The sequence below is a fragment of the Zootoca vivipara genome, chromosome 2, assembly GCF_965207765.1.
Source record: "Zootoca vivipara chromosome 2, rZooViv2.hap1.1, whole genome shotgun sequence".
In the NCBI taxonomy this organism is placed as follows: Eukaryota; Metazoa; Chordata; class Lepidosauria; order Squamata; family Lacertidae; genus Zootoca; species Zootoca vivipara.
The window spans coordinates 115,659,954-115,686,910 of record NC_142584.1 but is presented as its reverse complement, the minus strand read 5'-3'; the positions used below and the strand labels follow the sequence as shown (position 1 = coordinate 115,686,910).

Sequence of the window (26,957 nt, the reverse complement as noted above, 5' to 3'; positions counted from 1 at the left end):
TCTGATCCTTGCTGTTAGTTTAGCTATTTCCAAGTATTCTATCATTTTCTGTTGCCATTCCTCTAATGATGGAAGTTGCTTTTGTTTCCACAGCCTTGCCAGGAGAATCCTGGCCCCAGTTGTTGCGTAGAGAAAGAATTTACGGTCGTTTTTCTCTATGTCCTCCCCGACCATCCCCAATAGGAAGGCCTCTGGTGTTTTTTTAAAAGTGTATCTTAATATTCTTTTCAACTCGTTGTAAGTACATTCCCAAAAAGTTTTTAACTTAGCCCATTTCCACCACATGTGGATGAAATCCCCATCTTTTTCGCCGCATTTCCAACACCTCTTGTCTCCTGTCCTATACATCTTTGCTAACCTGGTTGGGGTGAGGTACCACCTATACATCATCTTAAATTCTCTTTCAGTGTGACGCTCGCTGTAAATTTAATTCCCGAATTCCAAAGTTTGTACCATTTTTCAAGTTCAATATTATGGCCGATGTCAATGGCCCAGCGAATCATCACAGATTTTACTGATTCGTCCTTGGTATTCCATTCTAATAGGAATTCATAGATCTTAGTTATCGTCTTTGTGTTAGATTGAATTACCATTTTGTCCAGTTCTGAGGCCCCACTTTGGAAACAAAATTCTATTTTCTTTCCCATGCATTATTTCCCATGTATTCTTCACATGCGTATACTGTTGCTTGAATATTTCTCCCTTCCCAAAGATTTGTTAATCTGGTGTGAATTGATCTGATATTTTTCATAGAAACAAATGCATTCGCTGGTATTCTGTCGACATATGGAAAGTAGATCTTTGCAATGAGAGTACAGCCCCTCAGATCACACCTCTAATGAACAAATACTGTTGAAAAACATATACTGTATACTAAACCTCGTTACGCAGTCAAGAGAGAAATGAGAATAGTATAGGAGATGCATTGATTTTCCAGCCTGTGTTTAGAGTGCTAATAAGTTAAAAGGTTTCAGGATTTGTGTTTCTTCACCTTCACCTGCCTAGGAGAGCTTTCAATTTTATGTCTCCGAAATATCCAGGCAGTGGCTGGTTCCTGATGGGATGTATCTGTGCTGTGTGTTCTCCCCTCCCCTAGTATTCTCCCCCCCTCAAATTCTGGAAAGAAGATGCAACCTCATCCTGAACACTTGTGGGCATAGTTTTGTGCTTCTGCACATGCGCGAACGGTGATCTGCTGCTTCTGCGCATGCGCAAGTGGCGAGATCTGGGAGTAACCCATTCCGGTACTTCCGGGTTGCCGTGGTTTGCAAACCAAAGGTTTCGTAAATCAAAGGCAAATTTACCTGAGGCAACACTGTATGTTTAAAATACAATTTTTAAATAGTCAAAAAATTTAAAAATTCCTGTGTGTTAGTGAGAGAGTTTCCCTGTTGCATAGTCTAGTGATAGGCGATATTTTGGAACTGAACTCTGCTGATCAAATACCTGATAGCGCAGGTAATAGTCAAGCAAACTTAACACATCTTCTCCAATGGATGCCTGTTGCTCATGCCCCCATCATGGCTGCTTTGTTAGAAACTGTCCCCCACCCCCCAATATGTCTGTCGTTCACTAAAATGCTTGCACTTCTCATGACAAGGGACAAGCCCTTCCTGGGAATACCTCGGCAGTGAGCTGCTGAACCCCAGACCCCAAAAGGAAATACAACCTCATCCATCAGGCAATGCTAAACACTGAATTCTTTTTCAAATGCAGTTTTTAAGATATATTTGCACAGAAATGTAAAAAATGCCTGTGTTAGGAAAACAATTGCCCTAGAACAGGGGTAGGGAACCTAAGGCCCAAGTGGCCCACGGGGCCCATTTAACTGGCCCACGAGCCACCGCCCCCAAACCGAGCTCCCGGCTCAGTAGTGAGCCCCCGTGCACTGCACTAAACCAGCACAGCGTGGTGTGCAGACTTTCTTCCACAGCGTCGGAAATCGCAGGGGAGGGAGGCTCGGTTAATTTCGTTGTACACAGGTTGTGGATTGACAATAAAGTTGTTGTTATTATTATTATTATTATTATTATTATTATTATTATTATTATTATTATTATTCTCTTTCATAGCTCTGATCCGAGAGGAGTTCAGGGAGCAAACGGCCCTCTTACTCCCATGGCATCGCTCCCCCTGCCTTGCTGAGCTTCTGTGTGTCTGCTTCCTTGCAGCCAAGGGATCTGATGTTGTTCAGGCTCATGCCGCCGTCTTTGCTGCCTTGTTAGAAGCTGCCCACTCACCCCCATATGTGTGTCACTCACTATAAGGTTTGCACAAGCCATTCCTCGTCACTTGCGGAGAGCCTGCCCAGACCCTAATATGTCTGTCTGGTGCTCTGCCACTTCTTGTGCCAAAGGTTGCCCATTTTCCCACTAGGCACATGGGGAAGAGGGGAAGCAGGCAAGGAAATCCTTGAGGCCCAGTTTGCAGCTGAAAGCCCCTGGAAAGCCAGGATCTAAGCCAGGAAGTGCATGTTTTGCGATGTTCCCGATTTGCCCAAAAGGGCACTCAAAACTATTGAAGAATATTTGCCACCAACTTTGGAACTCCCTGCCTATTGATACGAGGCAGTTGTTTTCACTGTACTCGTCAGCACCCGCTAAAGACAGTTTTGTTCATGCAAGCCTTTCGAGATGTGTCAAATGTTGACACATGGTCTAATCCGGGTTTTATCATTTATTTTAATATTTTTTAAATAATTAAATAGTCGTTTTAACTTTTTTTTACTGACAATTTCATTGTTTTATTTTTCCTGAACTGTGGATATTTTACGGAACAAAATAATAAATGCCTACAAAAGATGTAATAGCAAAACAAGTGTGCAATTCCTAAAAAGGCATTTACAACCCCCCCCTACCAAGTAGGTTTTCTCAGGAGTCAGTCCCACTGTTCCCAACGGGTGCTTAATCTCAGGGAAAAGCATATAAATTCAGTTTTGGGATTCCCCAGGCAGAAGAGATTTGGGTCCTCTGAGGGTTAAATGCAGTGAGAGAGGAAAGTATTTTTTTCCTTCCTATCTGCTTGCCTTAACTCTGCAGGCTTTCCCAAAAGGACTTGGGTGTTACAGATCCTTTCCTCACTATTAGCGCCACCTGGCTCAGATACAGTTCCATCACAATGTGATTTCTTATAAGAATCTGTGTTTGACAGTGGAACGGTCTCCCCTTCCTTGGAGGTTTTTAAGCAGAGGTTGGATGGCCATCTGTCAGGGATGCTTTAACTGAGATTCCTGTTGTGAGGGGCAAGGGATATCGCGAAGCCCCTCCCCTCCTGAGTTCCAGCCCAGACCCGAGCGAGGCTGAAAAGAAGGAAAGCTCCAGCTCAAGTGGGGAAACAGGAAGTGGGTTCCAAGGCTCTGGCAGGGAAAGAGAGTCATCGTTCCAGGTGGGACAGGAAGGGGAAAGGAAGGGGGGCAGGCCAGTCCCCCCAACTCCGGAACTTCGCAAAAGGCGTCGGGGGAAGAGGATGGGTCTCCCCAAGTTATTATGTTGGCGCAAAACGCGCCAAAAGCCACTGGGAGGTTCTGATTCAAGCTAAACAGATGGGTCTTTGTAAATAGCACTGCCATTAGCACTGTAAATACTCAGCACCAATAAAACCATAAAATGCAGAGCTGTGTAGAGTCGTTACTCTGAAGTAGCCTTCTCCAGCCACCGTGACACCTGTATTGCAGGGTGTTGGACTAGAGGACCCTCGGGGTCCCTTCCAACTCCACGTTTCTAAGAAAGCTGCCCATACAAACACATCCCCCTCACCCAGCCCATTCACAGGGCGGGAACATAAATAACGCAGGAAAGTTGAAATGCAATCTGCGACCCCACTCCCTTTTAACACAGTAGCTCCCAGACTTTTTCTGGCTGCCATCTTCTTGGTTCCATAAAATCGTTCCAATTCCCATTATTATTATTATTATTATTATTATTATTATTATTATTATTATTATTATTATTATTATTATTTATATACCGCCCTATACCCAGGGGTCTCAGGGTGGTTCACGGAATAAGATCAAGATATAAAACAAAAAAAATACATAATAAAAATGAAAATAACAATGCAATAGCTGCCACCCCACAGAAAAACACCTGCCTTACCCTGCCCTATAAAAAGAAGAAGAAGAAGAGTTTGGATTTGATATCCCGCTTTATCACTACCCGAAGGAGTCTCAAAGTGGCTAACATTCTCCTTTCCCTTCCTCCACCACAACAGACACCCTGTGAGGTAGGTGGGGCTGAGAGACTTCATTGGCTCTCAAAAAGCTGCTATTCAGTCTAATTATTCAAGTAAGGAAGATAATAAACATAAATAAATAAAACAAAAATAGACAGGGTTTGTAGCCATAAATTTATACAATCATCTTTTTAAAGCTTTCCAAGTGGGTGGCTCAGTATTGCCTCTGTACAATTTAGCGGGGAGGAGAAAACATCAGGCCCATTCCAACTTTCCAGTTCTCCGATTCAATATCCTGCCTTTTCCTCCAAGGAGCTAAATGTGGCATATTGTTGGTCCCCTCCGCCTTTAATCCCCTACAACAACCCGGTGAGGTAGGTTAGGTTGGGAGGAAGTGATTGGCTCCATAGCCACCTGGTGTGGAATTTCAACCCTGGTCTCCCAAGGCCATACTCCATTACTCTAACCACTACACCACACTGCCTCTCACCACTGCCTAATAAGTCCCAACATTGTGAAAGTATAGATCTGCCTGGTCTTCAAAGGGTTAAAGATGAAGTGCACGATTCCTAGAGAAGCAGGAAACTGGAGCAGCTGCTGTGTCCTCCAGGGCAAGCGCCTCTCCTCCCTCCTGTCTTGTGCATGGTCCTTTTGCAGAAGAGAGGCTGCAGAGGTTGGGTGCAGGGGAGGAAGCAGACAGGGAGGCTGGGGCCGGATCCTGCTCCAACCCAGAGCAGCTTGGAGCAGGCCCTGAGGTTCCCCCAACTCTGGCTGAGCCCCCTTGTGGTCCAGGCTCTCTAGGCCAGCCTTTGCCTTAAAGCAGAACCTGGAAAAATAGAAAAAGAGGCTGCCGGGGTGGGGGACAGAATCCTTCACCCATATTGGAGGCTGTTGTCCAAATCTCCAAACTGCCTCACTTAGGAGATCTTGGGAAGAGCTATGAAGACCCTCCTGGATGGGGACGCCATAAGCTGCTTTGCTCAGCGCCAGAGATTCAGGCATTCCTGCTACCAGGAGGCCAAGGGACCCTGAGAGGTTTGCAGCCGACTGAACTGCCTTTGCAGGGAGTGGCTGGAGCCAGAGCGACACACCGGGGCTCAGATCCTGGACCTGGTGGTCCTGAAGCAATTCCTGGCTGTCCTCCCCCCAGAGATGGAGAACTGGGTGAACGATCATGGAGTGGAGACCAGTTCCCAGGCGGTGGCCCTGGCCGAAGGTTTCCTCCTGAGCCGGGCAGAGGAGCAGCAGCAGCAAGTGAGGCAGTTTCATCCTGGTAACTCCCAGATATCCATGGTGACTGGTGAATTCTGCGGGTGGTGTTGCTTAAAAGACTAAAGAGCCCCAGCTCAGTGGCTCTTGCGTGTAGAAGGTTCCGGATTTGATCCTCGACATCTTCTGGCGGGCCTAGGAATCGTCCCTGCCTGAAACCTGGAGAGATGCTGCCAGTCAGTGCAGACAGCACTGAGCTAAATGGACCAATTGTCTGGTTCTGGGCGAGGCAGCTTCCTTGGTTCCTATTTAAAGAGCTCTTCATTCCAAAACAAGAGGACTAGAAACTTGCTTTGCCTTTCACCTGTGCCCTAGATATTATTCAATTGCATTTTCAGCCCCCCTTCACATTTTTCTGTTATTTTCCTGTCTATGCATTATTTCCCTACACTGTGCCCACCCTCTCCAGGAATGTTCTCTCTCTCTCTTTTTTTTTTTAAATATATTTTTATTAATTTTTCCAATTAAAACCAATTATATCACATTCATTATTTCAAATTATACACATATATATCAATCAAACCGAATGTTATGCCAAATCATCTAAAAAAATTTTTTAGGGTTCCCATGCTTCAAGAAATTGGGGATTCCTCGCAACCGTCCACTGTCGTCTTTTTTCTAAAGTTCAAATCGTCTCTCCAAATCCATAATAATCCAGATCTTTCCCTTTACAGTCACATAGATGTTTTCCTCTTTCAACCGATTATTTCCCAGCTGCTGAGATAAATATCAAACAAAGTTTCACAAATGTTCTTTCTCCTGTGTGAGTTAATCAGTCCAGCCCCCCCCATAAATCTTCTTGGTCCGGAGCGTCCCTATTGCGTCGGCTCTCAACACGAAGCAGCGCCATCTTAAAAAAACTCAAATCACTTTCGTTTTCTCTCATAACCATGTAGATTAAACGATCTTTATAAAATTTACAGCTTTTCCAGGCAGAAAAACCAGATCTCACACCATGCATTGACTCTTGGTAAATTAATGGTTCTCCTTGCCCTATAGCTGAACTTAGCTTCAGGTCGCTGCTCCAATTCAAAGTGCGTCACAACTCATAAATCCTCCGAACGCGTCCAGGCACTCCTTCCGTCCAACTAGAGGGGGGCTTTTCTCGTCAGCAACTCCTCATCTTCAAAGAATATGCTCAATAACAACAGTTTATAAAGTTCAACTCACACAGTCTTTTGCTTCTCTTTCACTCCAAACAAGCCAGGACATCGCGTCTGGGAAGGTACGAAGTAACTCATATGAAAAAAAAATAAAAAAAAGACTCGCTTCCCTTATCGCTCTGTCCCCATCAATCCTTCTTCCAGATGAAATACAGCCTTTAACTCCTCACCCTCAGCAGCATAGATTTCTCGGCAGTAAACCGCGCTTCTGCCCCTCCTTCTGAAGTATGTCCATAGATTTAAGCCTAATTATCTTCTTTAATCATGGAAATCCCCGCCATGCAGATTAGCGTCCGGGAGTCCTGGCCGTCGTAAGGGCTTGAGCCCACGCTCCCCCCACTCCATAAACAGTCGGAGTGGGTCTGGGGGCATCGCGGACCAGCGGCCCCTCTCCGTAACCCCCGGAGAGGGCAGGGGGTTGCCATTTACTCCCCTAGCAACCGCCAAATTCCTTACGAAGGTCAGAGGGATGGAAAACAGGTCCGCCATTCCTGCAGGCGGAAACCGGAACCTGTTCTCTCTCTCTCTATGTCTCTCTCCCTGCTGAGTAGATTCCCTCTCCCCCATATTTGAGCGATAGGCACCATTGGTCATAGAAGAAAACAGGTCCCCCATATTTATGCGACTACAGCGGCCAGAATGCTAGTAGGCCAGATGCGGAAGGAAGACAAGGTCCCAATGAAAGAAGAATGGAAAACTAAGATGATTGACTATGCTCAAATTGTCAAATTTACTGTGAGCATCAGGCAACAAGATGAGAAAAAATTCTATCAATAATGGGAAAACTCTATAGACTATTTAAAAAAAAATCAGTGCATAAACGTCAAAACATTAGCAGGTTTGATGTAATATTTATGAACTAAGAATAGAATTAGGAGGAAAAAAGAAGTAGAAATTAATTGGAGAAATATATGCAAGGAGAATAAAAGGGGGTGGTGGAAACCGGTGGGGGGTCATCTATTGCAAATTTGGATTGGATATGTATGTACCAAAAGGATAAATTTCGAAAACTGAAAATAAGATATGTTTTTTTTTAAATAGTTTAGAAAAAGTTTTGGGGCGCCCGTTCACGTGATCCAGGTGGGCTTCCGGAGGCGAGGCGAGTGCCTCTCCTCGCTCTGACCGGAGAAGCCCAAAGGCTCCTCCCGCTCGGTTCCCAAACAGTTAAGAGCAGCGGCGACAGAGCTGAGATTCCTAGAGCGGAAGATAAAAAAAAAAAGGCTGTCGGGAGAATGGGAGCTTCCGCTTCCTGTCCCGCTTCCCCAGGGAGCTGCTGGTCATGGCGGCGGCTGTCCTTCCTCGTGGAGGCGCTGGAGGTGGGTAAAATATATATTATAACTTGGGGGGAGGAATGGGGGTGCTGCTGGAGGGAGTATGGGGAGGGATTAAAAAACCCTTTTAGGCAATCCGTTTCAACGTAAGTTTTTTTCTGTGTCTCCTTTTTCTAGTCATCAATTTATCCAGATTTTCACATCTTAATATTTTTATAGACCTCTTGAAAATTGGTCAGCATTTTGGTGCAGATCTCTCCTAATGCACACGCTTTTGCAAAGGGTATTTCCCAAAATACCCATGCTTTTTAACATCTACATGCAGCCGCTGGGAGAGATCATCCTTGGTCTCTCCATAGGGTTTGCGGTCAAGGCAAACCCTTAGGCATTGGAAAACCTTTTGCAGTGGCTCACCCTGAAATTTGTAATAGTTTTTTCCGGCGTGATTATGCTATATTTTATTAAATTTATATTCCTCCCTATACCCACGGACCTCAGGACGGTTCACAGGATAAAATTACAATATAAGAACAAAAAGTACATAATCAAAACAAAAACAACCCAATAACACCCTCCCCCAACATACACATTTTAAATATTTGTGTTTCAGTTAAATACAGTACTTTCTGCAAGAGCAGTTCCTGGCGGAGGAGGTTAAAAAAAAGAGGAGAAAGAAGCAACTTCAAGTCCACATTCAAAGTCCAAGTGTGGCTGAGGCCTTATACAGATAGGCTAATAATGATAATACTAATAGTAATACTACTAATAATAATAATAATACTCCTGAGCGTCCTCTCCCACCTTGTGGAGCCCAGTTGGCCCCCTGGTACACTCCAAGCTGGGAGACTGAACGTAAGTGGATGCAAGATCCAATTTATGCAACCAAACACTGCAAAGGGCTCATTATCAAACTCATTAGTGGCAGTGAAGGCAGCAAATAAAGCATAGTTTTCTGCCTCCATTGCATCCTCATGTCCGGCAGAACTTTTCTGGGTTGTACGGGGCCTTTTACAGGCTGGCCCCAATGAGGTGGTAGAACCAATGGTAGCTCACTGTGACTTGTTTGCAAAGCATTTTGTTGTTAAAGTGGCTTGCCACAATGCTACGACGATTGGAGGAGAGATCTGACCAGGTTCATATGGCAGGGTAAGTAACCCCACATAAAATACATATTACTGATGGACAAAAAAGAAGAGGGTGTTTCTCACTCCCCTATTTAAGAATGTATTTCAAAGCCTCGTGCCTATGTTGGATTAAGGATTGGATTTTATTAGGGAAAAGAGATATAGTTGATTTGGAGAGTTGCAGCAACAGGTACGGATGGCATGCATACCTTGGCTATAGTGAGATCAAAGTCCACAAAGGGTTCACTAATCATATAGTAAAAAATGCTCTTTATAAAGTGTGGACAAAATCCGAACCGTTATTAGAACCCCAAACGCCATGGTGGCTGTCCCCAGTAGAGGCTTTTGCCGTCAAACAAATAAATATGGAGGGATATTGGGCAACCTATAATCAGCTATTAAACGAAGACCAAGAACATCTAAAATTGAAAACATTTGGAGAGATAAGGCACTACCTCACCAATTGGCTTCAATTCAGATTTTTTAAAAATGGCTTTGGGAAAGATTAATCCAAATTGCAAAAAAGTATTATCATGAAATGATGAAAAATTCTTATCTAAAACTTGTGACCTGTTATAGGAATGGTATCTGAAACACGAGGAAGTAAAGGATGTAATAGTTAAATGGACCCAGGACATCAGCCACACACTACAGATGGAACAGTAGGAGGGACTGGAGGTTAGATAGCAGATATACTGTCTGTTCCACTGTAAAGGAAAACTTAATAAAAATGTTATACAGGTGGTATATGGCACCTTCCAAACTACCAAAGATATATAACCTAGCAAAGATATATAAACTCAAATTCAATATAAACTGTTGGAAATGCAATAATGCAGAGGGAATGACGATACACATATGGTGGCGCTGTGAGAAAATTAATAAATTTTGGGGGTATATCCTTTAAGAGCTAAAAAAGATGCTCAAAGTTCCTATAGAAAAAAAGCCAGAGGCATACCTAATAGGCATTATAGGAAAGGACATCCCACAGGATAAGAAAAGGTTATTCTTTTTTCTTTTTTTAATATTAAAATATATACTTAATTAACTTATTTCCATCATTACAGCAATCCATTTTATTATAAGAACCAAACATTTACATTACAATCAATTTTTGACTTATTTCTCATATTTCCCCTGATCACCCACCACCAAACCCATCACCCCTCACCTCTTTGACTTCCCTCTATTTCGACTTCCTTCATATATCTTCATCTCATTATGCATTTTATTATCTATCCTATTCTTTAAATATCCCAATATTTACTTTTTCCTTCTTCAGATACCAGTGCATGCACACGAAAGCTCATACCAAAATAAAAACTTAGTTGGTCTTTAAGGTGCTACTGAATGAATTTTTTTATTTTGCTTTGACTGAGACCAACACGGCTACCTACCTGTAACCTTTTTCAAATGTGGGTCTTTTTTGGGTAGGGTGTTATTGGATTGTTTTTTTATTCTGTGATCTTTGCTGAGAACCACGCTGAGACCTCTGGGTATAGGGCGGTATATAAACTCAATAAATAATAATACTAACATTATTGCTTTCAATATTTGCACCCCATACATCTGACTGGGTTGTCCCAGCCACTCTAGCTGGCTTCTAACAAAAATAAAAGCACAATAAAACATAAAACATTCAAAACCTCCCTATATATGGTTGCCTTCAGATGTCTTCTTAAAGTTGTATAGTTGTTTATTTGACACCTGACGGGAGTGCGTTCCACAGGGTGGGCACCACTACCAAGAAGGCCCTCTGCCTTGTTCCCTGTAACTTCACTTTGTGCACTGAGGGAACCGGCAGAAGTCCCTGGGACCTGGATCTCTGTGTCCGGACTGAATGATTGGGGTGAAGAAGCTACTGAATAAAGATGCTACATCAGTTTGCCTTTTTATTCCATCAGGAGATGTTGAAGGGATGCTGGCAGAAGGGGAACAATCAGAAGTGTCACCAAAAGGATCCAAAGAGGAGGAGGAGCAAAGGAAGCAGAGGGTTCAAGATGGAGGCAGCAGGCAAGAGGGGAGACGAAAGCACAAGCCGGAGGGTGACTCTGCTACATCTCAGGGTGGTGACAATCAAATTCACAGAGAGGAGAAAAGGCATGAATGTAAAGTGTGTGGAAAGAGATTGGGTAGTCACTCAACTCTGAACTCACATCAAAGAGTGCACACAGGGGAGAAACCGTATACATGTTCCGAGTGTGGAAAGAGCTTCAGTGACAGGAGTGCCTTTGCTAGACACCGAAGAACTCATACAGGGGAGAAACCGTATACATGTTCCAAGTGTGGAAAGAGCTTCCGTTACAGTAGTGCCCTTACTATCCACCGAAGAACTCATACAGGGGAGAAACCGTATAAATGTTTGGAGTGTGGAAAGAGCTTCCATGATAGTGGTGGCCTTACCTCGCATCAAACAACTCATACAGGGGACAGACCATATACATGTTCAGAGTGTGGAAGGAGCTTCAGTCGGAGTGTTCTCCTTACTAACCACCGAAGAACTCATACAGGGGAGAAACCGTATACATGTTCAGAGTGTGGAAGGAGCTTCCGTCACAGTGGTAGCCTTACCTCGCATCAAACAACTCATACAGGAGAGAAACGTTATAAATGTTTTGAATGTCAAAAGAGCTTCAGTGCCAGTAGTTCCCTTATGTTGCATCTACGAACTCATACAGGAGAGAAACCGTATAAATGTACAGAGTGTGGAAAGAGCTTCAGTCACAGTGGTTACCTTACTAGCCACCGAAGAACTCATACAGGGGAGAAACCGTATACATGTTCAGAGTGTGGAAGGAGCTTCAGTAAGAATAGTGGCCTTACATCGCATAAAAGATCTCATACAGGGGAGAAACCGTATACATGTTCCGAGTGTGGAAAGAGCTTCAGTAAGAAAAGTGGCCTTATATCACATAAAAGATCTCATACAGGGGAGAAACCATATACATGTTCAGAGTGTGGAAAGAGCTTCAGTCAGAGTGGTGGCCTTACTAACCATCAACAAACTCATTGAGGCAGCAAACCTTATAAATGCTGGGAATGTGGCAAGAGCTTCAGTCACATCACCTCTGTTTCCCGGCATCAAATAATTCATATAGGGATGAAACAACATACATGTTTGGAGTGTGGAAAGAGCTTCAGCCACAGTTGGGAGCTTACCTCGCATCAAAGAGTGCACACAGGAGAGAAACCTTATAAATGCTTGGAGTGTGGAAAGAGCTTCAGCTCCCTTACTTTACATCAAAGAACTCATACAGGAGAGAAACCGTATACATGTTCAGAGTGTGGAAAAAGCTTCAGTTGCAGTAGTAGCCTTATAAGACACCGAAGAAATCATACAGGAGAGAAACCGTATACATGTTCAGAGTGTGGAAGGAGCTTCAGTTGCAGTAGTAGCCTTGTTGTTGTTGTTTAGTCGTTTAGTCGTGTCCGACTCTTCGTGACCCCATGGACCATAGCACGCCAGGCACTCCTGTCTTACACTGCCTCCCGCAGTTTGGTCAAACTCATGTTCGTAGCTTCGAGAACACTGTCCAACCATCTTGTCCTCTGTCGTCCCCTTCTCCTTGTGCCCTCCATCTTTCCCAACATCAGGGTCTTTTCCAAGGATTCTTCTCTTCTCATGAGGTGGCCAAAGTATTGGAGCCTCAGCTTCACGATCTGTCCTTCCAGGGAGCACTCAGGGCTGATTTCCTTAAGAATGGATAGGTTTGATCTTCTAGCAGTCCATGGGACTCTCAAGAGTCTCCTCCAGCACCATAATTCAAAAGCATCAATTCTTCGGCGATCAGCCTTCTTTATGGTCCAGCTCTCACTTCCATACATCACTACTGGGAAAACCATAGCTTTAACTATACGGACCTTTGTCGGCAAGGTGATGTCTCTGCTTTTTAAGATGCTGTCTAGGTTTGTCATTGCTTTTCTCCCAAGAAGCAGGCGTCTTTTAATTTCGTGACTGCTGTCACCATCTGCAGTGATCAAGGAGCCCAAGAAGGTGAAATCTCTCACTGCCTCCATTTCTTCCCCTTCTATTTGCCAGGAGGTGATGGGACCAGTGGCCATGATCTTGGTTTTTTTGATGTTGAGCTTCAGACCATATTTTGCGCTCTCCTCTTTTCCACCAGACACATGAGCAAGAGGGGAAGCAGGCAAGCAAATCCTTAAGGCCCAGTTTGCTGCTGAAGGCCACAGGAAAGCCAGGATCTGAGCCAAGAATCCTAGGTTCATTGTGGGGATACGTTCTCTCTGCACCTTTTTAGGATATTAATTTTGGAAATGCATGTTTTGCGATTTTCCTGATTCGCCCAAAAAGGCAGTCAAAAAAATTGAAGAATATTTGCCCCAAACTTTGGAACTCCCTATTGATACGAGGCAGTCGCTTTCAGTGTACTCTTCAGCACCTGCTAAAGAGATTTTTGGTCATGCAAGGCTGTCCAGATGTGTCAAATGTTGACGTGTGTTTTAATCCGGGTTTTATCATTTATTTTAATTATTTTTAAATAATTAAATAGCCATTTTAACTCCCCCCCCCAATTTAATGTTTTATTTTTCCTGAACTGTGGATTTTTCAAAAATTTACATATATATATATATATATATATATATATATGTTTTTAAGCAGAGGTTGGATGGTCAACTCCCAGGGATGCTTTAGCTGTGATTCCTGTATTGCAGGGGGTTGGACTAGAGGACCCTCGGGGTCCCTTTGGGGGGAGAAGAATTGCCAAGGAAGCAAAAGAGACTTGACTATTTATGCGACTACAGCGGCCAGAATGCTACCAGCCCAGATGTGGAAAGAAGAAAAGGTCCCAACAAAAGAATGGATAACTAAGATGATTGACTGTGCAGAAATGGCTAAACTTACCATGAAGATCAGGCACCAAGATGAGAAAAATTCAATCGGGAATGAGAAAACTTTATATAATTTATTATTATATACCCCCCCCCCCAGCCACTCTAGGGAACACTAAACAAATGTCAAAACATTGGCAGGTTTGATGTAACATTTATGAACTAAGAATAGAATAAGGGGGGGGGGAGAAGTTGAAACTAATTGGAGAAATATACAGTAATTATATGCACGGAGCAAAATAAAAAAATTCCTTCAGTAGCACCTTAAAGACCAACTAAGTTTATATTTTGGTATGAGCTTTCGTGTGCATGCACACTTCTATATGCACGGAGAATAAGGAGGGGGGTGGAAACGGGGTCGGGGGAAAGCCATTTATTGAAAATTTGGATTGGATATCTATGTACCCAAAGAGGAACTGGGAGGGATTAAAAAATAGCTTAGAAAACGTTTTGTGGCCCCCGTGCAGCTGATCTAGCGGGGCTTTCCGGAGGCGAAACGAGCGCCTCCTCGCTCTCTGCCCGGAGAAGCCAAGAGGTTCCTGCCGCTCGGCTCCGAAACGGTTAAGAGCAGCGGCGACAGAGCTGAGATTCCTAGAGCAGAGGGTGGAAATGCTGTCGGGAGAAGTGGAGCTTCCGCTTCCTGTCCGGCTTCCCCGGGAGTGATGGCTGCGGCTTTCCTTTCTCGCGGAGGCGCTGGAGGTGGGTGATATTATTATGTATTAAAACTCGGGGGAGTGGGGGTGCTGCGGGAGGGATTTAACAAACCTTATTAGGCAAACCGTTTCAATGTAAGGGTTTTTTTCCTGTGTCTCCTTTTTCTAGTCATCCATTTATCCAGATTTTCACATCTTATTATTTTTAAAGACCTCTTGAAAATTGGTCAGCATTTTGGTGCAGATTTCTCCTAATGCACACGCTTTTGAAAAGGGTATTATTTCTCATTATTAGTGCATTCTGTATATAATTCTGCTAAAATAATGCATTTATAGGACTTCCCTCCTTTGTATGGGGGTAGGAAATCTTTTCCCAATGGAAGGGCAGATCTTTCCCCTGCAGGTGGGTGGCCTTCCTTGGTGTCTCCATAGGGCTTAGGCGTCAAGGTAGACCCTTAAGCATTGGAAAACCTTTTGCAGGGGCTCACCCTGGAATTTGTAATAATTTTTATCTGGCCTGATTATACTATATTTTATTAAATTTATATACTGTACCTCCCTATACCCAAAGACCTCAGGACGGTTCACAGGATGAAATTACAATATAAAAACTCAAATTACATAATCAAAACAAAAACAACCCAATGACACCCCCCCAACATACACATTTTAAATATTTGCGTTTCAATTAAATACAGCAGTTTCTGCAAGAGCTGTTCTGCGCGGAAGAGGTTAAAAAATAGGAGAAAGAAGCAACTTCAAGTCCACTTTAAAAGTTCAAGTATGGCTGAGGCTAATAATGATAATACTACTAGTAATACTACTACAACTAATAAAAATACCCCAGAGCACCCTCTCCCACTTTGTGGTGTCGATTGGCCCCCTAGTATACACCAGAGTTTAGGGCGAGGGACCAAGCTGGGAGACGGCTTGAATGCAAGTGGATTAAAGATCCTAATTAATGCAACCAAACACTGGTAAGGGCTCATTATGAAACCTACCTAGTTGCAGTGAAGGCAGCAAAGAAAGCCTAGTTTTCTGCCTCCGTTGCATCCTCATTATGTTGTCCGGCAGAGCTTTTCCGGGACTTTTACAGGGTGGCCCAAAAGAGGTGGTAGAACCAACAGTAGCTCACTGTGATTTGTTTTCAAAGCATTTTGAAGATAAAATTGCTTGCATCCACCAAGTCCTTGACTCTGCTGTTATAGCAGAGGAACCTCATGGGGCGTCCAGAGTACAGTCTAGTCCTGTTGTGTTGGATGCCCCCCCCCCAGTTGGTGAGGCTTGAGGATATGGACAAGGTGCTTCTATCAGTCAGGGCGACATTTGCACTCTAGACCCTTGCCCTCGTGGCTGATAAAATACAGGAAGGAGGGAACAGCTGGCTCGGCCGGGAGGTGATAAATGCCTCTTTACAACAGGGGGTGATCTCTGCCTGTTTGAAGGAGGCAGTGGTAAAACCACTCCTTAAAAAACTTTCCCTGGATTCAGAACACTGAACTAACTACTGACCACTTGCTAATCTCCCTTTCCTGGGCAAGGTTCTGGAGCAGGTAGTCACAGACCGGATCCAGGTGCTTTCGGAAGAAGAAGAAACTGACTTTCTGGATCCATTTCAACCAGTGCCTGGTTTTGGCACAGAAATTGCTTTGGTTGCCCTGTATGATGACCTCTGTTGAGAGAGACAAGGAAAATGTGTCACTTTTAATTTTTCTCAACCTCTCAGGGGCTTTCAATACCATCAACCATGTTATCCTTCTGGGGCGACTGTCTGAACTGGAGGTGGGTCGCCCTGCTTTGCGGTGAATCCAGTCCTACTTGGATGGCGGTTCCCAGAGAGTGTTACTTGGGGTAATGTTTTTCAGCCCCATGGAAGCTTAAATATGGGATTCTGCAGGACCCAATCCTATCCCCCTTGTTGTTTAACATCTACATGAAATTGCTGGGAGGGGTTATCCAGAGGTTTGGAGTACGTTGTCAGCAGTATGCTGATGACACAGCTCTGTTTCACCTATCTGCAGGTGAGGCAGTGGAAGTGCTGGACCAGTGTCTTGCCTTGGGAATGGACTGGATGAGAGCCAAGAAATTGAAGCTCAATCCAGATAAGGCTGAGTTAGTGGGTGGTTCCCTAGAGCAGATGGCTGGAAGGTCGCCTGCTTTGGATGGGGTTACACTTCCTCTGAAGCAGCAGGTTTGTAGCTTGGGGCTACTCCTGGATCTTTTACTGACGCTCGAGGCTCAGATGGCCTGGAGTGCCTTCCATAATCTTTGGCTGGTGGCCCAGCTACACCCCTATCTGGACAGCAATAGCCTATCTACCGTTGTCTATGCTCTGGTAACTTCAAGGTTAGATATAGATATGTGTTATATGTAGGGCGGCTGCTGAAGGCAGTTTGGAAACTTCAGTTAGTGCATAATTCAGCCGCCAGGTTGCTCACTGGAGCAAGGCGGTTTGAGCATATTACACCCATTCTGGTTTGAATGCACCAATTAGTTTCTGTGCCCAATTCAAAGTGCTGGTTTTCATCTATAAAACCTTAAATGGCTCAAAGTCACAATACTTCAAGGACCACTTCTTTCCTTATGAACCTACCTGGATCCTGAGATCATCTTCTGAAGCCCTCCTTCATAGGCCTCCTCAAGTGGTTCAGACAGAGGCTGCCAACACAAGAACAGGGCCTTCTCTGTAGTGGCTCCCCGTCTGGAATGATCTCCCTGGGAAAGTTTGCCTGGCATCTTCATTATACATCTTTAGGTGCCATGTAAAAATGTTCCTTTTTAACCAGGATTTTGCTTGATATGTTTGACATCCTTTACCCTTTTGCAAATGTGGCTCTTTTTGGGGTGGGGTGTTATTGGGTGGTTGTTTTTATTCTGTGATATTTTCTGAGAACCACGCTGAGACCTCTGGGTATAGGGCAGTATATAAACTCAATAAAACTAACATCAATGCTTTCATTATTTGTACCCCATGGATATGACTGGGTTGCCCCAGCCACTCTCGCTGGCTTCTAACAATTATAAAAGCATAATAAAACATCAAACATTAAACATTTCTCTATACAAGGCTGTCTTCAAATGTCTTCTAAAACTTGTATAGTTATTTATTTCCTTGACACCTGACGGGAGGGCGTTCCACAGGGTGGGCACCACTACCAAGAAGGACCTTTGCCTTGTTCCTTCTAACTTCACTTCTCACAGTGAGGGAACTGCTACAAGGCCCTGGGACCTGGATCTCTGTGTCCTGACAGAATTATTGGGGTAAAGACACTCCTTTAGCATTTCACCATTTTGACGTTTTATTCCATCAGGAGATGTTGAAGGGATGCTGGCGGAAGGGGAACCATCAGAAGTGTCACCACAAAGAGCCAAAGAGGAGGAGGAGCAAAGGAATCTGAGGGTTCAAGATGGAGGCAGCAGGCAAGAGGGGAGACGAAAGCAAAAGCCGGAGTGTAAATCCGGTACATCTCAGGGTGGTGAAAATCAAATTTGCAGAGAGGAGAAAAAGCATGAATGTACTGTGTGTGGAAAGGGATTGGGTAGTCGCTCAACTCTGACCTCGCATCAAAGAGTACACACAGGAGAGAAACCGTATAAATGTTCAGAGTGTGAAAAGAGCTTCAGTCACAGTAGCGGCCTTATTTCGCATCAACTAACTCATACAGGGGAGAAACCGTATACATGTTCTGAGTGTGGGAAAAGCTTCATTCAAAGTAGTGGCCTTACCTTGCATCAAAGATGTCATTCAGGGGAGAAACCGTACACATGTTCAGAGTGTGGAAAGAGCTTCACTCAAAGTAGTGACCTTACTTTGCATCAACACATTCACACAGGGGAGAAACCGTATACATGTTCCGAGTGCGGCAAGAGCTTCAGTCACAGCAGTGCGCTTACTAGACATCAACAAACTCATCGAGGCAGCAAACCTTATAAATGTTGGGAATGTGGCAACAGTTTCAGTCGCATCGACTCCCTTGCCTTGCATCAAAAAATTCATATAGGGGAGAAACGATATACATGTTTGGAGTGTGGAAAGAGCTTCACTCAGAATGGCACCCTTACGTTACATCAAAGAGTGCACACCGGAGAGAAACCTTATAAATGCTTGGTGTGCGGGAAGAGCTTCAGTCGTGGTAGCTCCCTTATGTTGCACCAGCGAACTCATACAGGAGAGAAACCATATACATGTTCAGAGTGTGGAAAAAGCTTTATTTGCAGTAGGTCCCTTATGTTGCATCAAAGAACTCATACAGGGGACAAACCATATAAATGTTCCGAGTGTGGAAAGAGCTTCAGGAACAGGAGTCACCTTACTAGACACCAAAGAACTCATACAGGGAGGAAATCTTTAAAATGTTTGGCGTATGGAAAGAACTTCAGTGACAAGGGCTCCCTTACTAAACAATAAAGAACTCATACAAGGAAAACATCTTAGAAAGTGTTGGAATGTCGGAAGATCTTTAATCATATCAAATAACTCCTACAGAGAGTAAACCAATGATCGTGTTCTGGTCCCCCCATATGTCACTTCCCATGACAATAAACAAGCGCTTCCTGGGCAGAGAGCTGCTGAACCCCAGACGCCAAAAGGAAATCCAACAGAGAATGCTAAAAAATGAATTCTGTTTTAAATGCAGTTTTTAAGATATATTTGCAGAGAAATGTAAAAAATGCCTGTGTTATGAAAACAATTGCCCTAGATACCCTAGTGCAGGCTTTCCCAAGCTTTGGTCTCTAGCTGCTTTTGGACTACAATTCCCATCATCCCTTACGACTGCTAGCTGGGGGCAATGGGAGTTGTAGTCCAGAAAGAACCAGAGACTCAAGTGTGGGAATCCTGCTCTTGTAAAAGGTGAGGATACGGACATGAACTTTGCTGATTAGATTGTGGATTGCATCTTTCATAGCTCCGATAAGAGAGGAGTTCAGGGAGCAAACGGCCCTCTTACTCTGATGACTTCGCTCCCCCTGCCTTGCTGAGCTTGTGTGTGTCTGCTTCCTTGCAGCCAAGGGATCTGCTGTTGTTAAGGCTCATGCCGCTATCTTTGCTGGCCCCGCCCCCGTATGTGTGGCACTCACTATAAGGTAACGTTTTCCGGCCATGGGGCGCATCATTGCCACTGGCGCTGGTCCGTGGGCCGGACACACTCCGGACATGTGCAGAAGCGATTTCCAGCTCCTGGGCATGGGCAGCGCAGCACCGGTAATCACTTCTGCACATTTCTGGACATGCGCAGAAGCAATTTTTGGCGTCTGGGCATGCCCAGACACTGTTTTTTTTACTAATCCCAAAAACCCTGTGTTGCCATCTTCAAAACTGAGACCAAAAAAGGGTAACCCCAAAACCAATGACGAATCAATGTATCATATGCAATAACTGCAAAAAAGTAATAAGCCAGGCAGAACAATTCCTGAAAAGTCTATTAATGGCTATTGCTGCACGTCATACTGAGGTATGCTATTATATTACATTATTATCTTGTTTTTATGTTTTCATTATGCATGTTAATCTTATGGATTATTGTGATACATGTTCATGCAGGTTTTCGTCCTTTATATTCTTACCAAGGAGTGTGGTGGAATCTCCTTCTTTGGAGGTCTTTAAGCAGAGGCTTGACAGGCATATGTCAAAAATGCTTTGATGGGTTTCCTGCTTGGCAGGGGGTTGGACTGGATGGCCCTTGTGGTCTCTTCCAACTCTATGATTCTATGATTCTATGATTTTATTTTACAGTTATATGCTGAGGAAGATTTATTTGAAAAAGTGTTAATACTGGATCGCTGTCCGAACACCTTGGCTTTATTTTTGTGGTTGCCAGTTACGTATGTTGACTTGCATCAATAGGCATTAATAGACTTTTCAGAAATTGTTCTGCCTGGGGTTTTTTTTTTTGAAATTATTGCATATGACACCAGAAATATATAACATTGATTCGTCATTGGTCTTCATGTTGCCATTTTTTTGGTCTCAGACACTTTTTTTGGCCATTTTCGGCACCACTCTGCGAGTCCCCGTGCCGCGCTTCGCCGGGCGGCTCGTGGGCCAGATAAACGGCCTACATTTCCCGCATCCAGCCCATGGGCCGGAAGTTGCCAATGCCTGCTATAAGGTTTGCATAAGCTGTTCCTTGCCACTGGCAGAGAACCTGCCCAGACCCCAATGTGTCTGTCTGGTGCTCTGCCACTTCTTGTGCCAAAGATTGCCCATTTTCCCACTAGGCACATGGGGAAGAGGGGAAGCGGGCAAGGAAATCCTTGAGGCTGGATTTGCTGCTGAAGTTCACAGGAATGCCAGGATCTGAGCCAGGAATCCTAGGTCCGTTGTGGGGATCTCTTTCTCTGTGCACATGCAGCTCGTTAGGAAATTAATTTTGGAAATGCGATGTACTGAATTTGCCCAACAGGGCAGTCAAAAAATGGAAGAATATTTGGAACTCACTGCCTATTGATATGAGGCAGTCGCTTCCACAGTGTTTTGATCTGGGTTTTATCGTTTATTTTAATTATTTTTTAATAATAATCATTTTAACTTTTTTACTGATAATGACATTGCTTTATTTTTCCTGAACCATGGATATAAAAAACCCCAAACATATATGTATAGTAAAGCTGCATGTAATTTTTATGGAACAAAATAATAAACGCCTACAAAAGCTGTAATAGCAAAACAAGTGTGCAATTCCTAAAAAGGCATTTACACCCCCCCCACCCATGTAGGTTTTCTCAGGAGTCAGTCCCACTGTTCCCAACAGGTGCTTAATCTCAGGGAAAAGCGGATAAATTCAGTTTTGGGATTCCCCAAGCAGAAGATATTTTGGTCCTCTGAGGGTTAAATGCAGTGAAAGAGGAAAGCATGCTTTTCCTTCCTATCTGCTTGTGTTGGTGCTGATCTTTAAAGCCGTAAACGGCCTCAACCCAGTATACCTGAAGGAGTGTCTCCACCTCCATCGTTCTGCCTGGACACTGAGGTTCAGTGCCAAGGGCCTTCTGGCGGTTCCCTCGCTGTGAGAAGCCAAGTTACAGGGAACCAGGCAGAGGGCCTTCTCAGTAGTGGCACCTGCCCTGTGGAACGCCCTCCCACCAGATTTCACAGAGAAAAACAACTACCAGACTTTTAAAGGACATCTGACGGCAGCCCTGTTTAGGGAAGCTTTTAATGTTTAATAGATTATTCTTTTTTTAATATTCTGTTGGAAGCCGCCCAGAGTGGCTGGGGAAGCCAGATGGGTGGGGTATAAATAAATTATTATTATTATTATTATTATTATTATTATTATTATTATTATTATTAACTTTGCAGGCTTTCCCAAAAGTTCTTAGGTGTTACAGATCCTTTCCTCATTATGAGTGCCACCTGGCTGGGATACATTTCCATCACAATGTGCTTGCTTATAAGAATCTGTGTTTGACAGTGGAACGGTTTCCCCTTCCTTGTAGGTTTTTAAGCAGATGTTGCCCATCTCTCAGGAATGCTTTAGCTGAGATTCCTGTATTGCAGGGGGTTGGACTAGAGGACCCTCGGGGTCCCTTTGGGGTCCCTTCCAACTCGACTATTCTATGGAAGCTGCCCATACACACACATGCCCCCTCGCCCAGCCGATTCACAAGGTGGGAATATAAATAACGCAGGAAAGTTGAGATGCAATCCGACTTCCACATTCTTTGTTCCATAAAACTGTCCATTATTATTATTATTATTATTATTATTATTATTAATAATACACCGTCTTATACCTGGGAGTCTCAGAATAAAATCAAGATATAAAACCACAAAATACATAATAAAAAGGAAAACAACTCCCACAAATATATTTATGTGGGGGTCCATCAGGTCCCGTTCCAACTTCAAGGGGCTGAAGGTAGCATATACATGGTTCTTCCTCTCCTTTAATCCCTTACAACAGGGGTGGCCAACTCCCAAGAGAATGCGATCTACATACTCACAGAGTTAAGAACTGGCAGTGATCTACCCCCTTTTTTAGGGATTAAGGTCAAAGTTGTTGAGCTTTTTTGAGGCAGTAGGAAAACCACATTGGGGGGTGCAGAGCTAAAATTTTGAGCCTTTTGAGTTGTTAAGTTTCGTTGGGGGGAGCCAGTGATCTACTAGTGATCTACCGCAGACGTCCAGTGATCTACCGGTAGATCACGATCTACCTGTTGGACATGCCTGCCCTACAACAACCCTGTGAGGTAGGCTAGGCGGGGAGGAAGTGATTGGCCCCATGGCCACCTGGTGGGGAATTCGATCCCTGGTCTCCCAAGGCCATAGTCCAGCACTCTAACCACTACACCACACTGCCACTCACCACTGCCTAAGATGTCCCAGCATTGTGAAAGTAGAGATAAGAGTCTCCAGAAGGGAGAGAATTTTCTCACACCCCAGCTTCCTGGTCTTCAGTGGGTTAAAGATGAAGTGCAGGATTCCTAGACAGGCAGGAAACAGGCAGAGCAGCTTGGTCCTCCAGGGCAAGCGCCCCTCCCCCCCTGCCTTGTGCACGGTCCTTTTGCAGAAGAGAGGCTGCAGAGGTTGGATGCAGGGAAGGAAGCAGGCAGGGAGGCTGGGGCCGGATCCTGCTCCAACCCAGAGCAGCTTGGAGCAGGCCCTGAGGTTCCCCCAACTCTGGCTGAGCCCCCTTGTGGTCCACGCTCCCTTGGCCAGCCTTTGCCTTAAAGCAAAACCTGGAAAGATCTTGGGAAGAGCTATGGTGGGAAGAGCCCTCCGCTCAGATCCTCAGGGCATTCCCGCTACCAGGAGGCCAAGGGACCCTGAGAGGTTTGCAGCAGACTCCACCGCCTTTGCAGGGAGTGGCTGGAGCCAGAGCAACACACCAAGGCTCAGATCCTGGTGGTCCTGGAGCAATTCCTGGCTGTCCTCTCTCCCCCCCCCCCCAAAGAGATGGAGAACTGCAAACCTCTCGGGGGTCCCTTCGCCTCCTGGTAGTGGGAATGCCTGGATCTTTTATTCCGTTCCATACGGGTCTGCGGAGTACTTAAAGTACTCAAACCGAAGTATACTTAAACCAAGGTATGACTGTACGGGCACTTGTGGCCTGTTGTATGTCGGACAAACCAGGAGACCGATTAGGAAGAGGATATCAGAGCATCGCTCTAGAAACAGACTTAGATGCCCCTTTGGTATCACATTTTATTCAGGAATCACATACTGAATATGATTTAACATTTTTTGTGTGCTTTGGGCCTACCAGGGACCTCTAGACCAAGCAAGTCAGGTTCTTCAACAAAAAGAAAGTAGGTTTACTGTGTTTTTTTTACTTAACACGCTTCATCCTTTAGGTTTAAACACTGAATTAGATTACAGCTGTTTTCTTTGATTATACTTTGGATAAATTTTAAATGAACACACAGTATACTTGTACAAATATTCCGCCAATAGTATGTCATGTTCCTTTAAGAGTGGTTTAACACTAATCACCTGCACTTGTCACCTTATCTGGTGTTGCCCTTTTATAGTGCTTAGGCTTAACTGGTTTATTATGAGTGAGATTCTAGCACGAATAAGTGCCATGTACCTGTTATGCACGGTCGCGGTATGTACATCGGTTGTATTCATGAATTCCTCTGTTTTATGGAATTTGTTAAGCAAATACATTACAAACTAGTGTTTATGTTTATATGATTTGGAACTACACACAGCTGATGAAGCCCCTCAGGGCAAAACAAGGGAATATCCAGGAAACCTTGTCTGCCTGTGCTTGCTCCATTAGAAAGTTACCGTAGAATACTCTGTTCTGGTACCCTTCTAAGGAATATATCAGACAGAAAAACACAAGAACAAATGAAGAAATCGAAATGAATGTACCACGGGACTGATAATTAGGAACTGCACATTGTACATACTGGACTTGATGGTCAGCCAAATAAGTTATAGTTCAATATGGTTTTGTTCTTATGGCGAGTAGTTACTAGCAAATTGTTCTTCTACAACCTATTATGCTTGCGTGGTGTTTCAATTGGATTTGCGTAATGTAGGCATCTGATGTATTTTGACAGTGTTTCATTACAGCTTTAACCTCTTCATCTTTTATCTCCCATTCCAACAGTAGTTTGTATTTAATTGGTAATATTGTAACCAATCTGTTAACAGAGCTTTTATATCCTCATATTCTTTCACCTTTAATTTGTTTTCTACTTCTGTTAACATATCCTTGTATGTTGCCCAATTTCCTTTCATGTTTCCCTTTTTTTTTTACAGATTTGGCTTCCAAGCTGCTGGCACATTTGCAAAGCTAAGCAGGGTCCAGTACATAGCTGCCAAGTTATCCCTTTTTTTAAGGGAGTTTCCCTTATGCTGAATAGGCTTCCTCGCGAGAAAAGGGAAAACTTGGCAGCTATGGTCCAGTATGGTTTCAAATGGGAAGGGAGACCACGTGTTGAGATATCTGCATTGCAAGGTTTTTTTTTTTACTAGATGAGTCCAACATGGCTGTAGGATCGGTTCCTTCTTCCGTCAGATTCCTTCTTGAAGCAAAGAATTTTAAAATGAGTGGGGATCCCTTGCTCTGCAAAGCCACAAAGGTGTCGTGTGACGGTCCTGTTATTCACACTCTTGAGAAAGGATTAATCAATTGATCCATTTGCCAATGCAATTCCACAGCACCCTCAAAATAAAAGTATTGTATACAATACAAAAATATTGTATAAATGGCTTCTAGAAAAGAAAGACATTTCTAAGTGATACATGCCACAGGATCCCTTAATGGTGTTTTATGCTAACGTACCATTGTGTTCGAAACGGTAAGTAGCAACATTTTATATTTGGATACTATTTTTAAATTATTAAAAACATTAAGAAGAGCTGCTTGATCAGGTCAATGGCCCTTCTAGGGCAGCATATTGTTCTCACAGTGGCCAACCAGAGGGAACCAGAGGGCAGGATCCAAGCAGAAGAGCCCTCTCCTCTCCTGCAGCTGGTATTCAGAAGCATTGCTGCCACTAATGACTGTAGGAAAATATTGTTAATGGAATCATAGAGTTGGAAGGGTCCCTGTGGGTCATCTAGTCCAACCCCCTGCAATGTAGGAATCTATGATGATGTTGGCATCCGTCTGTCTCGGGAGACCATGGAGGAGTCTGCCTTTGGGGGTGAGGTCAAGTTGTTGGGAGAGTTGCAGCGCCTTCTGTGGCTGTAGAGACCAACATGGGGGACATGTTTTGTTCTTTGACCTATGGGTCCCTTTTGCTCAGATATGGGGGAGGGGGAAGCAACTCAGCAGGGGGAGAGGGAGGGAGAGAGAAACCACCACAGTGTAGGGAAATAATCCATAGACGGGGGGGGGCGGTACAGAAAAATATGAAGGGGTGCTGAAATTGTGCTTGAATAGTATCTAGGGCACAGGTGAAAGGCAAAGCAAGTTTCTAGTCCTCTTGGTTTATTGGACTGAAGAGCTGTTTAAATAGGAACCAAGAAAGCTGCCTCGCCTAGAACCAGACCATTGGTCCATCTAGCTCAGTGCTGTTTGCACTGACTGGCAGCATCTCTCCAGGTTTCAGGCAGGGACGATTTCCTAGCCCCGCCAGAAGATGTCGGGGATTGAACCCGGAACCTTCTGCACGCAAGAGCCACTGAGCTGCAGCTCTTTCGCCTTTTAAGCGGCACTCCCCCCTCAGAATTCACCAGCCACTCTGGGAGTTACCAGGATGAAACTGTCTCACCTGCTGCTGCTTCTTCTCTGCCCTGCTCAGGAGGAAACCTTCGGCCAGGGCCACCGCCTGAGAACTGGTCTCTGCTCCTTGATCCGTCACCCAGTTCTCCATTTCCAGGGGGAGGACAGCCAGGAATTGCTCCAGGACCACCAGGTCCAGGATCTGACCCTCAGTGTGTCGCTCAGGCTCCAGCTAGTCCCTGCAAAGGTGATGGAGTCTGCTGTAAACCTCTCAGGGGCCCTTGGCCTCCTGGTAGCGGGAATGCCTGAATCTCTGGCACTGAGCATCTGAGCTGAGGGTGTCCCCATCCAGGAGGGTCTTTATAGCTCTTCCCAAGATCTCCCAAGTGGGGCAGTTTGGAGATTTAGATAGCAGCCTCCAATATGACTAAAGGATTTGCCCCAGCCTCCACAGCCTCTTTTTCTATTCTTTCCAGGTTCTGCTTTAAGGCAAAGGCTGGCCAAGGGAGCGTGGACCACAAGGGGGCTCAGCCAGAGGTGGGAGAATATCCCTAACCCCTGGCCCCTGCAATACAGGAATCGGAGCGAAAGCATCCCTGACAGATGGCCATCCAACCTCTGCTTCAAATCCTCCAAGGAAGGGGAAACCGTTCCACTGTCAAACACAGATTCTAATAAGCAATCACATTGTGCAGGGGCCATGCTAATCTTCTCTGTATCATTTCAGTTTTATTATATGTGCTGCCCAAGCGAGCACTATAAGCAATCACATTGTGATGGAACTGTATCTGAGCCAGGTGGCACTAATAGTGAGGAAAGGATTTGTAACACC

The 26,957-nt window shown here is 44.5% G+C and overlaps 1 protein-coding gene and 2 pseudogenes across 1 annotated transcript; 2 read left to right on the top strand and 1 right to left on the bottom strand.

The window, feature by feature from the left end:
* The first annotated feature begins 3,721 nt into the window (after nucleotides 1-3,721).
* Nucleotides 3,722-21,172, top strand: LOC132591153 (uncharacterized). The gene is given in 3 exon segments (XM_088664299.1): nucleotides 3,722-12,380; nucleotides 16,945-16,951; nucleotides 18,132-21,172. Coding segments are annotated over 3 exon segments (2,328 nt in total). The 5' UTR covers nucleotides 3,722-10,837; the 3' UTR covers nucleotides 18,910-21,172.
* LOC148687142 (uncharacterized) lies at nucleotides 14,878-17,567 on the top strand (annotated as a pseudogene).
* A 5,613-nt stretch (nucleotides 21,173-26,785) lies between the features above and the next one.
* Nucleotides 26,786-26,882, bottom strand: LOC118081628 (U6 spliceosomal RNA; annotated as a pseudogene).
* Nucleotides 26,883-26,957: the final 75 nt, after the last annotated feature.